The sequence below is a fragment of the Euwallacea fornicatus genome, chromosome 30 (assembly GCF_040115645.1).
Source record: "Euwallacea fornicatus isolate EFF26 chromosome 30, ASM4011564v1, whole genome shotgun sequence".
NCBI lineage: Eukaryota > Metazoa > Arthropoda > Insecta > Coleoptera > Curculionidae > Euwallacea > Euwallacea fornicatus.
In genome coordinates, this window is record NC_089570.1 from 670,218 (window position 1) to 688,015 (window position 17,798).

Sequence of the window (17,798 nt, forward strand, 5' to 3'; positions counted from 1 at the left end):
ACATTATGATATTGGGAGTGTGAAGTTATTGGTAGATCAAGGCTCATCGACGTTGTCCTTATTCATCTCGTGTCGATAAATAAGGAAGGATACACCTAGAGTACTACATGTTAAGTGGTGTTTGTGTTCATTTTGCGCTTTTTTCAATTTCGCTAAACTAAAAATTAACGAGGTTGGTTAATTGTTAATTTCCCTACAGCACAATTTAAAAACTTATGTTAGCGCAGATAATTAGAGTAAGAATCTCAAAACCTCTGGAAAAGAGAGATCCAGAAAACTCCAACAAAACACAATTATCTGAATGACTATGTCGATGAATAATTTTCGGCTACATTATCTAATCCCACTCTTCCTCCTTCACCCAATTCAAACCGGAGCTGCTGAATCGCGAGATGAAAACCATTAGTTATACGGTCCTCGTCAATGGCTAAAAATATGCCACCCCCTCTACACTGGGCTCAAAATTCCAATTCACCCAGTTTCCCGTGCTGCCGCGACGCTACCGACGACGCGTCCTGGCGACGCCGCGGCGCATGCCGATGACGTCAATACGCCTCCACATTCAGTCTGGCCGTAGGAATGATTAGGGGATGTTGCGCCCCCTTTACAAACACCCCATGCCTCGACTTTCGGAAACTATGTCCACACACATTCGATTCGTACGTCCGGGTCGCCTTTGAGTACTGTTCGTAGTGAAAGATCCCCCTATTGGCTTGTGGCTTCTGTTCCTTCTCGGATTCAAGACGGTAAGTCCTGGATAATCCACACCTAATAGTGCGTTTTTGTCCGTACTCACCCGACCTCTCTGCGCCTCCTTTCGAATTTTTAGCCTCCAAAATTTCGTTATATTTTAGTGAAGTCTTGCGGGATTTTTCGAAATCAACACGTCATTTTTTTCCCACCGTCAATTGTTTTCACTCATTGTCATATAACATTACGTAATGTCAAAAAAAATCTACGTCACAAGGTCGCTGGTGCTATAGTGACGTCAAAATTCGAAGAATGTATCAATAATATTTATTCTTGCAGCTAATGACACGTTTCCCCCGTTTCACTTATGAAACTTTTATGACTGTTTGTGCGCACAATTCCGTGTACTACGAGACGCTGTTGTTTAGGTTCTGCAGGTCGTAGAGTACGGGGAAATGCTACTTATCTGCGGCCCCGAAAGGGGCTCAAGTTTTTTCCCCTCGAGAGCAGGCAATATATTTTACAAATCTAGCACATTCAATTCAGGGTCTCTATGGACCCCATATCAGGTCACTGGACTGACAAATAGCATTAAATTCTTCTGGTGGGAATTTTCAGATTTTGAGCGCCAACATCGCGGAAACCTATGGAGTACTTTCTTAAAAAAAAACTCAAAATAATTATTTCTCTATGACCATGCTGACAACGAATCATAATATCTTGTCACGGGATCACTTGATACTTGCTTCTGTGATATAAAATGAACCCGAGGAGGGCATTTCCAGGCCCCACAGATTTCAATTGAGGCAACTTCATATTTCCTATTAGCCGATCAGAGCGTAAAAGGATTTATGGTAAATTTGAAAATGTTCGTAAAATCTTCCAAAATATCATTCTGTATTCTTGACATATTGGTGATCATTTTGTCGTCTACTTGAAGTCCTGGCATGCACGATGCTCAGAAATGTTCTACTGAGTTCTTACAATTCCCAAAAAGCACCTATGGAAAAGTTCCTTCATCGATCTTATGTTTATGCATTAAATTACGATTAAATTGGCCGATATCAACTCGACACATTCACGATTTGCACAAACACGCGGTTATCAGACGACATAATTTGCTAATACTTGTATAAAAATGTTGGGGAAAGTGTCGCTAACACGCGTAATAAAACATAATGGCCAATCAACACGGTTCTTATCACAGATTGTGCTCAACACGCCAAGAAAATGTTTGTTTTTAAGCTTATTTCTTGTTCTGGCAAATCGATGGTGTTTATGCGGATTTGGTTGGAACAGACACTACTCTGGTTCATCGAACTGGGCTTGATCGATTCTAAAATTGGGCCGGAATTTCATTTTCGTTGTAAATGAAATTGCACCGGCAATAATAATATCATCATCGGAGAGGGATTTTCTGACCCAGTTCCGGGAAAAATGCTCATCTCGCATTAGAAGAGAACTTTTGTAAAATTCTTAAAATAGAACGGTGTACAGATTAAAAGGCTTTTGTGAATGGATTAGATGAGTGAAAGAGGAGAAAAAGATGCCGGGAATAGGGGCGATCGATAGCTTTTACCACACGTTTCTAAGTAATGAATTAATCACTGCTTTCTTTCAACGTTTCTTAAACATTAATATTTCTCCAATGTCTCAGTAAAACTTTTATGTCCAAAAATCAAATATAAAGCGGGCAAAAAGTTTTATATGTTCCACGTAAACGCCATACTTTGTGTGTAACAGATTGAGAGATATCGATTCGTAAAGCCGCAAGAGAAAAGCATTTTTGCATTAAACTCTTCTAGAAAATACGTCTTTCCTCTTACAAATCTTGAGATATTTACTTAAAGTCGTCCTCAATCTCCAATCCCTGACGCCTCTCGCTCAAATTAGCTCAGTGACGAATAAATTTTCTTGACAATTGGCGAATGTAATTCCTTTTAAGGGACGATAGTGCATTTCTCACGAAATTTCATCGCGAGCGCGCCCTACTACAATGCGCCTCTAGCTAATTCTCTCCCAGTCACTTTATAAGGCCTTTTTGGTCTATAAATAATGTTTTCCAAATAATAAACTTTTCCAGACATTAATCTGCAAAGCAGCCAAGGGTCGGAGATGGCTGCGAACGAGCGAATATCCCGCAGCTTCGCCTTGGAACAAACTTACGTCCATGAGGTGTACGAACAGTACTATGACAATCCGCACAGCAAGCCTTGGCCCAAAGTTCAAGAGTTTTTGGAAAAGCTGGAACCTGGAGCTCTGGTGTGTGATGTTGGTTCGTAGCTTCATAAAAATATCATACCGAAAGAGATGCTCAGACGGGATTTGTTTTAGGCTGTGGCAATGGGAAATATTTGAAAGTAAATAAGTCAATTTATAATCTAGGAGGGGAGAAATCAATTAGACTGAGTGATTTAGCTAGGCAAAACCAAAACGAAGTGAGTATTACTACGAAGAGAACGAAGTGGAAGAGGATTAAAAAAAAAATTCTAATAGGTAATTAGATTAGATAATTTGGCACTGCCATTCAGAGACAACAGTTTCGACACAGTACTATCCCTATCGGTGATCCACCATTTCGCCACTACCGACCGAAGGGTGAGTGCCCTAAGGGAGATGACTCGAATCCTGCGTGTGGGAGGCAGGATGATTATCACGGTGTGGGCAATGGAACAGGACCATCGAAAGTTCGAGTCGCAGGATGTTCTAGTACCATGGCGAAGACCCAAACTGAGAAACGCCTGCGATATTTCTTCTTCCACAAATTCTGAAGATGAAATTCTTCATCCTTATCATTCTTACAGTCAAGAGGATTCCGAATCTAATAAATCTTTTAAGTCTGTCCACATTCACTAACATTTTTCAAATACTAAAAAGAATTTTCCAGATTTAGAAATACATTTAAAAGAAGATCGAGAACTAATAAGCAACGAGCAATGGACCCCTACCGCAAAACTTCCTCCGGCAGCTCCTCCCTCTCCTCCCCCAGCGAAACTTGCTACGGTTTCGTTCGGAGAGCCTTACAAAAGATCGCTGGGGGTGGAAGACGCGTTGTGGCTAATTCCTGGTTTCTAGACAACTGGATAGCTTGCATGCACAAGCAACAGCCCCTCCACAAGCGCTACCGAAGGTACAAAAACCCATCTCCCCACAATCTTCGCATCAACATAACATCTCAATGCAGGTACGACCCAGACGGGTGCGAGTACTGCGAATGTTCCGGCTGTGATAACGTGGAAGATCAACCCATTGAGCTCCTTAGGATAGATGATGAGGAGCCTAAGCAGATCTCCAGGAGGCAGACATGTCCGGTGTCTCAGATGAGTGCTGATATTGATGCGTTTAAGTCAAAAAGTATGAATAACATTAGAAGCAGCACCCCGGAGAATAATAATAATCGGTATATAATGTTGTGATTTCGGAGTGGGGGTACTTGGTAAGTCAAGTGGCTTTTAGGTGCAAGTTATCGAAGAAGCAGCAGGACACTCAGGGAAAAGATGTCTCCGAGAAACCTCTGATTTTGCTAAGCAAGAGTACGTTGAAAAAGCCGAAATTGGTTAAGCAAAAAAAGTCGTTGTGCGATGAAGATGCGGAAGAGGCTTTGGATCAGCCCACAGACATGAAGGATTTAGTTAGGGCTCTGCCTGATTTTAAATCCTCGTTATCAAGGTAATATTTATGGTACATTCATTATCGGCATTTTACCATCACCGCACGCTCATCAAAATTCATCAAATCATTGATGTCTCAAAGCTCTGTCAATTGTTTAGATATTTAACCGGATTATTCTCGTTTCTTTTGAAAATGGCGAACGAAAATTGTAATTTAATTAAGTGCCTGAGAATGATTTTTAGCTATTTTGAGCGCTCTTTGAGGTTTTGAGATCCACTAATTACCAAGAAAATATTTTTGGCTCAATATATTCATATATTAGTGGCATTTTCATGCCATTTAACGGCGGTGAAAATATTCATAGTTCTTATTTTTCAGGTACGACAGGGGTGGTGTGTTGAAACAGCGCTCGCTGAACGAGGAAATCTTGTCAACGGACAGACTGAGAGAGAAAGAAAGACTTAAGAAAAATATACAAAAACAGACCTCCTTAAACGAGGACCTAATTTATAAGAGGACAAACACGTTCGAGTCTATAAGAGAGTCGTTTTTTGCCGTGGCCTCATCGAAGGGCTTTCAGTTGTTCAAGAACGGGCTAACTAATAGAATTAAGAACTCCACGACAATGGAAAAAGTCACCAACGCCTCCCTAAAAAATGGATTTGTGAAGATATTCCAGACTTGGAAAGGTGGAGAACTGAAATCGCCAACGAGCAGAGACAACGAAGGGATTAAATTATTCATTCCTACTTGCCAAGTTTCAGAGCAGCCTGAAAGAACCACTGAAAGGTGCAAATTCACGAGGTTACGTAACTGAACCCCTCCTATAGTTATTAATTATTACAGAAGACACTCAAAAGAGGACGGCTCAGACTCCTCAAAGGACAGCAGCCTGCAGTCGGACACCAGTGTAGACTCAGAAGACTCCTTCGCTTCGGTCATTTTCGTGCCTAAATCGGACCCTATGTCCCCGATAGGGGGACCGAGCTTTTCTGCAGGACCTACATCACCTCTCCTCAAAGGGGGCTGCCAGTCCGCCCCCCAGTCACCGAGGATAAAGCAATCAAGCTGCCCCACTAGCCCTAGGGTCAAACAAATCCCCAATGGAATGCATCCATTAATAAAGCAATTGAGTTCTCCAAAAGTGAGTTTAAGAGTTCCTCATTTGCTTGAGGTTGAATAATCTTTTGATCTTCCAGCCTTCTACTGAATTGCTTTCCACGGCCGCAGCCTTTTTTCCTTGTGATAAGGATAGATTAAAACCCGCCAAACTCCTGCCAATGCAGCCAATAATCAAACGGGAAAACATTAAAGTTTTAGCTCAGAAATACACAGTTGCGCCCATACCTCAATTTAGGCGGACCACCCTCAACACGCCCTGCGGTCACAATACGGAATCGATCTCTGTGCCAATCACAAAGGTCACGAGCCCGGACCAATCTCCCCCTGATTGTTCTGAAGCTTCGAGAGCGGAAAAACTGAGGACGATCCGGGAAATGTTGGCTCAGAAGCCTGAATTTGGGGTCAAGTCCAAGGCGCGCTGTCCCATCGTGAAGAAGATTTCTGATCCTACAAATAAGGTGAGAGCAATGGGGGTGTCCCTTCAATCTCAAAATCAATTTTGTCTACAGCAGCAAAGCTTGGTGAAGTCCATTCCCAAGTTAATGAAACTGGAGATTTTTAATCCGGTGGAAGATGATGATAGTGACAATAGCTGCGTGTCTTCTCCTGATTCTATGGAGAGTGTCAAGATCACTGTTCCGAGCTTGGGAAATGAAGGAGAAAAATTTCACTTTCCCGATGCAACTGCCAATCAAAAAGCTCTTCTGGAAACTTCAACAAATGTTGCTACAAGCTTTGATGAGCCCCTGGAAAAAGTGATTAACTCAAAACCCAAGAAAAAGCTGCCTTCAGTAGACGTTTTCTCAATTCTACACAAAAGGTGACGCGTAATTGATTTCATTGGTTTGCATCTCATTAAAACCACGAATCTCAGGTTTTCCTCCTCAGACGTGACACCTCTTCTGGATGAAGACGAGGATCTCAATTATGGGGAATCTAGAAGATCCAGTAGCACTTGGAATGAAGAATGCCAGAGGCACTTGACTGCATTCGCAGATAAGCTCAGTGAGAAGCTCATGAAAGAGTTGGATGAGTATCAAATCACGGTAGTTCTCAAGCTTTTATAGTGAATATTTTTTATGTCCCTCCTTATTCGTCACAGATGGACAACATCGACGATCCCTACATCCATCGCCTCAGCGAAGAACTGCATGATTTGTCGATCCTCAGCGAGGAGATTAAGAAGCAAAATGAGTATCTCACGCGTCTTTCCCACAAAAAGAATAATTGTGATTTCGTGGCGTGTTCACCGGATCGGACGAAAAATCACCAGAACACTCGATTAATCAACGAAGTGCTACCTTGTGTGAATAATACTAGTGTAAAAAGGTTTAGTGTGAATAGTAATGTGCCCAAATACGAGGAGGGTTTCAATGGTAAAAAGCTGGAGAGTTACCCTTTCTGTTGCACTGATGGGGAGCAAAGCGAGCGGAATGGGGATAGTTTGGAAATTGGGGATGGAAATAGGAGAGACGATGAGAGCCGCCCTTTAATGGGAAAGGAAAGCTCTTCCTCGGAATCCTTCGATTCAAGTGATAAAGGTATTGAAACGGAAGTTTTTTTAACAATATGTAGAAAGATCACTCTTTTTTGCAGGAAGCAGCAGCAATTCGCTGTTATCCAGTGGTGCCACATCCATCAATTTTGGAGGCCAATCCATCGCCTCTTCGGTGACGGATCTCACTGGAGAATCCAGGGACGGTTGCAGCAATGGGGGCAGCACCGCCTCCCTAGTCTCCATCGAATCTAAGGGAAAAAACAAATTGGATAATACCGATACTTTATCCCCTGGCCACATGAAAAGGAGAGATCCCTCAGGCTTGAGTGATATTTCTGCAGATTCTTGGCCTCCTGACGAGATCGGAGGAGATATTACTTATCATCGGTATGAAAGTAGAGGTGATTTCGGGGGCCTTATTGAGATGTAACGTGAATTTTTCTCTGTTATATAGATATTACCACGTGTTCCGGCAAGGTGAGCTAGAAAAACTAATAGAAAAATACGTGGATGATTTGCACGTGGTGTCGTCCACGTACGAGCATGCCAGCTGGTGCATCATCGCCGAAAAGGTTCAAATCTGGACCATCTGACCGTCGAGTCACCTTTATAGCTTTAAAATTGGCCTAAATGTTCGGCCATTCTTTCGCACAATGTATAATATTTCTAGTATAGATCTTGTATGCCTTTGAACGCCCCAGATGTCTGATAAGTAAGGGCCATTTACTCCTCATTATAGTTTTCAGTTGATTCTCTACGCTGTCTACCTCAGAACCATGTTTCGTTGGGACCTTTATATGCCAAAATCAGACACTTAATGACTGTATCGCAAAGGGATGAGGGCCCTTTCTTAGCCGGATTTGGTGCATGTAGATACTTTAGGGTACTTTACTGTACATATTTGTAGCGTTAGTTTCACGAGTCTTGGTTTGTCGCATCTTAGAGTTGATACTAATAATAATAATAGATAATAATACGAGCAAAAGAACGTTTACGTATGTTTTCAAAAATGAAATCTTTCATGTTACTAATTGGCGAGTTTTAAATAAATGCGTTATCCTTTACGAGAAGCATGTTTGCCTTTGATTTAATTTATACTCGTTCGAATGCAGGAAATGTGAAAGTACACAAAAATCAACGCCCGGATTCCAATGAATAGTTAATAATTATGTAGATGCATTCTGGTCAGGGAGGAATTTGAAAGTGCCGGTCATTGTGTGGTCTAATAAAGTGAGTGTAAGCATTAATAAAATGTCTCTTTTTTTAGAGTTTTTTCGGGAATTTAATTCCTGTGTAGAGTTCGGCATTACTTTGAAAGTTAAGTTTTCCACCATGCTCCTATAGATAGATTAAAAATGAAAATTTTATTATCAGCACAAACGCATATAATTTTTTCAACAATAGCGAATGAACACCTTTAGTGGTTCCCTCTAAGGGTCATCACTTGCGCTACTTAGCGGGAATTTCACAGGAATTCTTGAGCGTCAATCTGAGCGCCATCTACCAAAATGCGCCCCTAACTAAAATCCCTCGAATTTCTTTTTGGGCCATTTTAATTGTTATTGATGGCTTCTAACTGCTTTTGCTTGACTAAATTTATCACTCATTACCTAATCAACAATTCCAGAATATAACTAACCAGTTCAAGTGCTCATATAGTGTAAAAAGAACTAACTGTAACGTGAATACCCTACAGTTTCCAGTGCTATTCAGAACTTTCATCTCCCGTAAATGCATATCCTTGCCATCGGCAATTTCCTTTTTAAGACATCAATTCAGTTTTTAATCGTCGATTTGCTATTCTAGCCCAGTAAAAGAGTAAAAGCACGACATGCTGCACTTGAAATCTCAATTAATGCTTAATTGCTTTTATGTAGCTCAAAGGCGAAAGTATCTTTTCATACAAAAATGATCGATTCTAAGGTTTACAACACACACTTCAATAGTTCAGAATTTTTTTCCTCGCATTATCCGCTGGACTATACCGATGTCATGCGACCAAACTCGGCCACCTCCCAGACAGAAATGAGTACGTCTGATGGTGTTGTGATGTAGTCTGCTTTCAAAATGTGACCGTGATCACCAAAGCTAAGAAACCCTCGGATCAATCACATTCAAAACCTCATGAGAAGAACAAGCGTGCTTCGCGGAGCTTGTATCTGAATACCGGCTGCTTTTAGTCGTTTTTAAGCATACAATCAAGTTTTAACAAAATATACGCTTTCGTTGCTCTTGGTCAATTAAAGATCCAACAGGGACGGTGATGATGACCGTGACCGTGATTAGCCCGTAGTTTTTTTAGATATTAATTGCGACTGTTTGAGAGTGAAGTGAGTTTTCACTATTGTTCAGTGATAAGCACGGGAAAGCTACAGCTTTGTGAAGACATCATTGGGTAACGCAGAAGGGCTTAGATCTACCTACTGAACGTATAATATAATGAGGATTCTTCATGAACTTAAAGGATGTATTTCTGTTGATAAGGAATGAGGAATGAAGGTAAATATAGAATGCATTAGATACAGAAAAAAATCATTTTCATATTGTAAAAATCCGTGTTTATTCGTGTCAATGATGAATTTTAATGTTACTCAGATATTTACAGACCTACAAAATTTCTCTCCGAAAATATTAAGTCACCTTTGAGAAAGTAAATTCCGTTTGTTCGTTTAAATTAAAAATCAGTTTGTGCGAAATTTTCTGTCAGAAGCTTGAGCCAAATTACGGTTGCTTGAAACTTCTAAAATCAGCACATAAATGAAACAGAGCGATTTACGCGACTAGCAGAAATACCTGAGCATATCTCAAGATGGTACAGATGCATGCAATTTAGCTATTTATGGATCAAGATTAGGGTCAATTAGCAATCAAACAGGTGACTTTAAGAAGCGTTTATCCCAGGGAAACATTCTTTAATAACGATTGTTGTTTATGTTGAGCAAACCACTCTAATTAAAATCTTATTAAAATCATGATAAACCACGAAGCAATTACAAACTTTCTATCTAAGTTATCTTGTTTCACATATCCTATTTCGCATATCCTAATTTCTCAAATCGCAAGACCAAATTCAAATGCCAAAACACAATACGTACATTGTGCTCTAGTGTCGGGTTATTTATTGTATGTGAATTTTAGCTTAAGTTCGTACCAAAGTTGAATAGGGATTGTGAAATAGTACCTTCACCATGTGTCAAGAAAACATTTTTATCGATCAAAAGTATTGTTTCCCAGTAAACACGTGCTGTCTTGGCCGTAATCAATATGCATGAACTTGCATTAAGAACCTAAATTATCAAGCAACAATAGTGTTGTGTGATAATAGTCGAAACTCCTGTAGCATGGTTATGACCAAGAAATTACGCACACAGGAACGAAGAATTTTGATTCACCATTATGGCCAGAACAAATTATAATAGAGTATGTTTTATGGATTATTTCGGGTTGCAAAGACGCTTGAAATTATTTATGTCAATATTTAATATTTCAATAACATACATTGGCGTTTCATAATATTGCAAACAAAAACCAATTAACATAAAATTTAAAATAATCAGTGCAAGGAATTTTTAAATATATGCCAATTTTACTGCAGGATTCTTACAACCTCCAAGAAGAGGAATCCCCGTTATGATACAGCTAATTAAGAAGCAGTTTAATAGGTACCGTTTTTTTCTCATGTGTCCTCAAGCGTTCACAAAGAATAAAATAACATTACTGGCGCATCTTAGACAATATTCAGGAGGTGTTCAAAGGAGTTCTGTATAGGAGAAAACTTTTTGAATACTTGAAAAAGCTCGGTTAATGGGTCAACTAGGTTTGCAAAACGACGTACCTATCGCAACCTGAACGTGTGTATGTTCCAGGTGGCGTCAGCTGATATGGGTACCGCTACGTCGAGAGCTTCAACCTGCAGCAGGGGCCTTCCAGCAGTATCGAATACATTAGTGATTCTTCCGTGCCCGAATACTGTGCGGTGCGCGACAATTGACCGAAAGGCACTTGGACCAATTGGCGAACGTAAAAAAAGTAAGTCTTTCTGTATGTTATTGCACTTTGCATGGTTGATTTTGTTATTGAACTCACGGATACATTGTATGCAAATTTGTCGATGTAAAGCTTCAAGTCAGGACATGTGAAAAATTAAACGTTTTCATGATTCGATGTGTCTTTTCTCGGGCATTCACCGTGAAAGTACCCGCCTAGTTCCCTGCAGGTTTAAGCGTGTCATGAGCCGCGGTTAAAAATTCTGTGTCAGGAAGGCATCACCAATATTCGCAATAATCGTTCAGGATTAAGCGATTTCCAGTGTGTACATACACTAAAGCTAAACACGAGCCAAACGTGACACAAATAACGGAAATGAGGTCCTTAGACGGATTCGGGCACCTCGTTTTCGTGAGGAAATGACCACTAAATGTCCTTCAGATTATTATTGAGTTCGTGTAAATGGCAAATAAGTTTAGCTTCAGTATTGTTACTCTCTTTAAAAAGGAGATAGTGAGAAAATTCATTTTCGTTACACTCTCGGTGCCTATTAGAACCTGCATGCTAACCATGATTGCAGGTACGACAATTTCATCTTGCGTTGTAGTTGTTACGTCACGAGACAGAATCTCTAAGAACCTCCGTCCTCTGCGAACCCCTAGAGATCCTCTAGAAACATTCTTAATGTAAATGAGGCGAATGTAACCGTAAAAAGTTGAATTTAAGGTGCGCCGTTACTGCAGGAAATAAACCGCAACCTTTGACATGGAATTACTGCCACAGAAGGTTTTTTTAGTTCCCAGATGGTAATACGGACTGCTGTGTAAGCAGAGAGAGGCCTGGAGAACTCCGAATATAGTCTTCATTGTTATTTCTTCATTTTTAGATGCGCCTCGCGTAAGTACGGTGGCAAAAATTAAATAATTAATTTTTTCCTGCATATTTGGTTGCCTACGAGGGTCTTTTTGATGCAGCGCTTCAGGGCCTAGCCGTTTTGCCTAAGTTTATACCCTTTATGGGTTTCCTTAATAATTATTCTAAAATGGAGTTTTGTTTAAGCTTTCGATGTGTATAATCAGGTAATAAAACCCCGACGCTCTGGACCATCATCCTTTAAAGAGCGTCCTCGCGCGGCTCTCCGCTTAAAGACGGAAGAGGTGACGTCAGTGGGGTTAAACAATTTTACATAGTGGGGACAAATCTCGATTTCGCTGGTCAATATAAATTATCAAACGTGAAAGAGTACGGGAATAAAGAAACCGTGGTTCGAACCACTGTAAAAAGTTCAATTTGTCTGCATATTTTCCTGTAGATGCTATGGACGAGTGACTATCAGAAAAGCGTCTTTATTAGAATCCATACAATGGTTTATTAAACACAATTTTTCCTCTATTGCCAGACTGTTATGTGACACTATTCACATGTTCATGCGTAACAGTGAGGCACAGGTCGCGCAATGGAAGCTTCGATAACAGTCATGAGAATACTAGAAGTACTGCCAAAGGATGTTTGTGAAGATTTCTGGTTTTAAATCGCACTTTCTGGTCTAGCAAGATGGTACATACGGGAATGGTAATAGTGATGTCGTTCGCGTTGACACTGAGGAATGTGGAACGTGTAATTTTAAAGTCAAAACGCGAAAATACCGTTGGCGGAATACACGTTCAGCTGAGCATATTTAGTAGCGGGGTTGTTGGAATTATTTCACGATAAAGCGTTTGGGTAAAATTGTATTCATGTCAGACATCAATCAGGCGATTATTAAATTTTTATGGTTGGCAGAAATTGAACACGAGGCTTCCATGACGCCATACGGTATGTTGAGGGAATTCGGTCCCGTTAACGAATTAAAGAAATGCCAAGAAGGATGATATAAATAATTATATGCCTTCCGAATATGTATTTCACATACGTTTGTAGGCCAAAACGTTTGATGCTCGAATCTGATTATGACTAAACTCTGTAATTACATCGGCGAACTGAACAACAAACAATTACTTTCTGTAGTACCCACTAAACTAATGGTTTCTCTTCCTTTTTCAGGTGGCAATAATGCGGGGCCTAAAGACTTTAAGTGTGCTCTCAGTGACTTTGTCAATGGTGTGTGGTATGATCTTAGAAACAAACTCCACCAGGTACCTAGAAGCCTTTAGAATAGATAACGCGCCTCCCAAAAACGCTGTAAATAGCACTTTTAGCAATAATTATAATTTAAATGTAACTAAACATTATGTAGTAAGTAGTACAGATACCTCATCACTAACTCCTCGCTCTAGTCCCGCACGCTTTGAGGGTAGCGTTACGGTCCAGGTCAGGAACGTCTCCAAATCTAAAACTCCATCAAGCTCTCGAACAACCCAAAAACCAAAATCAGGCATCCAAAAATCTCAAAAGCAGAAATTTAAGCTTTCGACTCTTGCCCCTCTGACCATCCGCCTTACTAAACCCACCTCTAAAAGGCCTCACTCAAGGTCGACCCCCAAAATCCACCCTGTCAGCAGCACTACCACGAAATCCACCACTACGTTGAAATCCAAACCTAAACCCACGCTAAAAAAGATCCTCACGAAGTGGAAGGGTGGAGTTGCCGATCTCAAGCAGGATTGGTATGAAGAGGGAGTGCCCTATCCCAATCCTAAGCCTGAGGTCACCTCAAGCTCCCCCCCCTTTTCTATTAGCGAAGACTCTCAAATCCAGCCATCAAGCACTGAAGACAACTCCATCGAGGCTATTGAGATCTTTTCGAACTCCCCTTCTGAGCCTCTGCAAGGGGTTCCCCCGATCCTTCCTCAAGACGCAGAAGAGAATTTGGATTCTGTAGTGGTCTCAGCAGACTCCACGAACCCCATCAGCACCTTCAACCTAGACATGCTTCCAGCCGCTGACTCCATCGGAGACCCATGTCCTACAGTCCACATAGCAAGCGCAGTTCTATCACCTCTGCAACGACAGGGCTGCTCTGATTTAAATCTAGTGATGAACACGCACTATCACCAGAATCAGGACATCAGACATCCTTCTGGGATTAGTACGTATGATGCAGCAGCTGAGGACGGGATCGTGGATGCCGCTGCGGTTGAAGACTCAGGGATTGCAACTTATGCAGATCCTGGAGTGGAAACTCTCGCAAGTCCAGCATCCTCGGTTGCTGCAGGAAGCCCAGGAGGTAGCGGAGGATCTGGAGGCGCTGGGGGCGATGGAGGGGGCCTTAATGAAGGTTTTCAACTCCCAGATCTCAAAGCTATGTTCCAAGCTATTAATTTGTTGATGAGCGGGCTCGGATGGCTTTTGCAGAGGCTCATGAATCCCTGGCTCTACATTATCCCTATCATCCTCTTCTTTATGTTAGGATTTCTAGGCATTATCACCCTGTTCCCCTGGTGGATCCCGCTGGTGTTCTTCTATTTCAGCGTGCGTAGTGATGAGCCCAAAAATACAGTAAGCCACGTTAATCACCACCACAAGCCAGTGGTCATTAAGCATCAAAACGGATGGTTTTGGGATCACCACACGAAAAGCTGGAGGGATGTTTATCACCCTCATAAACGTAGGAGTGATGATGAGCTAGATGAGGAGGGTTTGGATGAGAGGATTAGGAGTTTTGGGCATGCTTTTGTGAATGAAGAAGACGAGGGGTTGCTTAAAAAAAGGTTTGAGGACAGGTGAGCGAAGAGCAGGATTATGGCGGAAAAGTTTCTTGTGAAATGATAATCTTCCCTGTTTTGATTAGGAAGGGTCTTGTTGATGTCTGCAGTTCTCTCTGTTTCTTTCACTCTCTCTGTCTTCCTCACTCTCTCTGTCTTTTTCTCTTGGTAGATAATTTTCCTGTGAATGGCCTTCAACACTCCGTAAGGGCGTGGGATGAGGAAGAAATTATTTATTGTGAATGTGATGTATAAAGTAAATCGTAAATATTTTTAGAATATGTCCATTTTATGTGTTATAAGTAAGTTACTTAAGCCTACAAGCTGCAAGATTTATTGCTGACTGCCGATTTCGCCAGATGGCAGCACGGCTAAATTCGCATTTATGGCTGGCAAGCAGCAATACATCGTTAGTATTTAAGTCATATAACTCAAATTTAAAGAAATCACGAGCTGTATCAAGTGTGCCCAGGGATCTCTTAATTCTGGCCAATTCTTGATTCCATTAGCTCTCAGTTTGGGTCATAAAACGTACTATAATTCGTTCTTAATCATAGATAATTTATAATAAACATTTGTGCATTGTTATACCATGGTTTCTCTCTTGACCTATTTAACTCCCATTACCCCTATTCAAACTCCAACCTACAAGCCGAGAACGCAATTCAAATATTAAACTCTGTCTTAATTTCAGATCAGTCCCCCCACCCATCAACATCACCATAGAAAATGTCCCCAGTCCGACCTTGGACTCAAACATATCAACCACGAACGTCTTGGACGTCCGAACCCCTCCTCAAGTCCAAAACCAAATCAAGGAGAAAATCTCCAGTAAATATTCAATTGAAACTTCTCATGCTGGGATAGCCATACCTGTTGAAGATGAGGTAGAGGAGATCACCAAGAAGATGAATTTTTACAAGTTGGAAAGACCCACAACTGCAAATGGGGGTCTGTCCACTTGGATTCTTTTGAGTGGGCAAAGCACCACCAAAAAGCCCATTGTGAAACCTGTTATAATGAAGGATGAGAGAAGCAGTGAGACTTTGATTCTCAGTGAAAAGCCTGCTTTAAAACCGATATTCAAACGAAGATCAACCACCTTGAGACCGACTACTACAAGCAGCGAAACTACTACTACAGTCCGAATTAACACATTTTCACCATCTTCCCCTACAAAGCTCACCAAAGTTAAAGCTTCACTGCTGCGCAACATCACCACCACTACCACCACTGCAGTTCCCATTATCACAGAACTGACAACCACCCATAAGGCTTCTGAGGCCCTTCCCATTGAGGCCAAAGATGGTGATCTAAACTTGCCCTCCACAAGCGAAAGTAGCAAAAAAAACAAGAAAATCCAAAAAAAAAAGAAGAACAAACCCCAAAGGCGCAAGCCGAACAAATCTAGCAAGGAGGGCAATAACAAGCTCAAAGAGGAGGAAGACTCCCCAGGAACTCAGCTTTACAGTTACCTGCGCAGTGAGATTATTCCAGTCACCGTAGGAGTTAGTCTTGTGGGTCTGCTGGTGACAGCAGGATTGGCAAGTTACTACTTTCAGCCTTTCGCAGCTCTACGACGGAGCGACCCAATAGACCACAAAGATACAGACGGAAGTTACTATTACCAGGATTCCTCCTACTCTAACGCGATGCCTGAGGAGGAAGCTATAGGAAAGGTTATTGCAGGAATGCCTGATAATGCTCTGCAGGACGGTGGGGTGTCCTACAAGCAACCAACCTCCAGGAATACTTACCCTCAAAATGTTAGGTATAGACACGTGGATAGGCGGTCTCAGATTTACATGAATCCTTACGGGTCTGTTGAAGACGTTAAGTTGCATGATAGGACCGTTGCTACTACCTCCTATGAGGGGGACTATAAAGGGGGCAATGATAAATTTGTCGTAGAAGTTACGCCTGCGGTGGTGCCTGAGCACGGGCCTAGGAACATTAAAGAGGAGGAAGGACGAAAGTTTGTTGTAGGGAATATTCCTAAAGAGTTCTTCTCCTCCGCTGGTGCTTCTCCCAGGAACATTAGAATGAAGAGAGAGATATTATTACCAGACGATTCTGAGAATGAAATTGAAGATGAGGAGGAAGTTGTCGTCAAACAAACCACCACGGAAAACGTTAACGAAATCACCACAGAGTTGATCACCACCGAAGAAAACCCCAAAGAGAGCACTCCTCATAATGTGTCCAACCCTAACGAGACCACTAACACTCTTTTTGAACTTTTCTCGGATTTATTTAAACTTAAGGTTAAGTTAGGGCTAGAACTAATCAAGAATATCACAAACAGCGTGTCGACGTATGTTTCAACGGTTCACACAAGGCTTGATCAGCATTATAGGAAGGCCACCAGGTGGAATCAGTAGTAACAACATGCTTAGTGTTAGAATTTAAGTGTAAGTAGGCAGTATTGGTTGAATAGGGTGGGTTTGTGCTTATTCTAGATCGTCAATATCCATGTTAGAACTTTATCTGAAGGCTTAGAGAGGAAATTACCTTAATTAGAAAATTTCGTAAATTTACTCTTAAATTCTGGCGCATTCACCAAGAATGCCCTTAGAATTCTGGAGCATTTATCAAGAATTGTGATCAGCAATGCCCATCATTAAAACAGGAATATATCAAGGACAGAAGAAGCTACCAGCTCGGTCATTTTACCAATCGATAGAGGGCGAAAATTCGCATCTTCAGTCCCGTCATATTAGGCATTTAAGGAGAACGTCTATATCTAGAATAATCATGAACTATAACTTATACTTAGGCTAGATTTCTGTGACTGTTTAGATGGTAAATAACGAATAGGCAATTTATCCCGTGTTACGTTACCATTGCTCGCTGATATCAAAGCTAAAAAAAAATGGCGATGGTAATTAAACATATGAAATATTGGGTAAATGAGGATGCCTTATCTATTTAAATAAAAGTAAGTTTTGAGACTACGAGAATTTGTTCAATTTCATCTATTTATAGGCCAAAGCACGCAAGGTATAAATAACCATTTCCAAAATACTTCATCATAATAATTACCTTCGCGTTCCTATGCAGATAAACTTTTGAGGTTCTGTTGATCTCATACAGGTGGCGGGCATAGAGAGATTTCCAGAGGCTTCAAATTAGCATACACGACTGGCAACTAACAATACACCAATAGCAATACTTTGTCTCAAATTTAAAGCAATAATGGGTAATTCGTCATTTTAACTCATTGTTAGACTCTTCATTTGAATTAT

The 17,798-nt window shown here is 41.1% G+C and overlaps 2 protein-coding genes across 3 annotated transcripts; both read left to right on the plus strand.

Annotated features, from left to right (window-relative positions):
* The first annotated feature begins 386 nt into the window (after positions 1 to 386).
* Positions 387 to 7,986, plus strand: fid (fire dancer). 2 transcript variants are annotated; one of them, XM_066298550.1, is made up of 15 exons: positions 387 to 746; positions 2,774 to 2,965; positions 3,025 to 3,128; positions 3,187 to 3,527; positions 3,578 to 3,820; positions 3,875 to 4,090; positions 4,147 to 4,359; positions 4,681 to 5,091; positions 5,149 to 5,446; positions 5,502 to 5,882; positions 5,937 to 6,244; positions 6,299 to 6,470; positions 6,527 to 6,965; positions 7,021 to 7,309; positions 7,377 to 7,986. In XM_066298550.1, the coding sequence occupies exons 2-15, from the start codon at positions 2,806 to 2,808 to the stop codon at positions 7,513 to 7,515; spliced, it is 3,714 nt and encodes a 1,237-aa protein (XP_066154647.1). In that variant the 5' UTR covers positions 387 to 746; positions 2,774 to 2,805; the 3' UTR covers positions 7,516 to 7,986. The 2 variants fall into 2 exon arrangements, with proteins under 2 accessions (XP_066154647.1, XP_066154646.1); XM_066298549.1 differs by having other exon boundaries at positions 391 to 746; positions 5,934 to 6,244.
* Positions 7,987 to 8,967: 981 nt separating this feature from the next.
* On the plus strand, positions 8,968 to 17,715 carry LOC136348027 (uncharacterized). Its single transcript, XM_066298551.1, has 4 exons — positions 8,968 to 9,421; positions 10,789 to 10,951; positions 12,953 to 13,044; positions 15,248 to 17,715. The coding sequence occupies exons 3-4, from the start codon at positions 12,962 to 12,964 to the stop codon at positions 16,932 to 16,934; spliced, it is 1,770 nt and encodes a 589-aa protein (XP_066154648.1). The 5' UTR covers positions 8,968 to 9,421; positions 10,789 to 10,951; positions 12,953 to 12,961; the 3' UTR covers positions 16,935 to 17,715.
* The last annotated feature ends 83 nt before the right edge of the window (positions 17,716 to 17,798 follow it).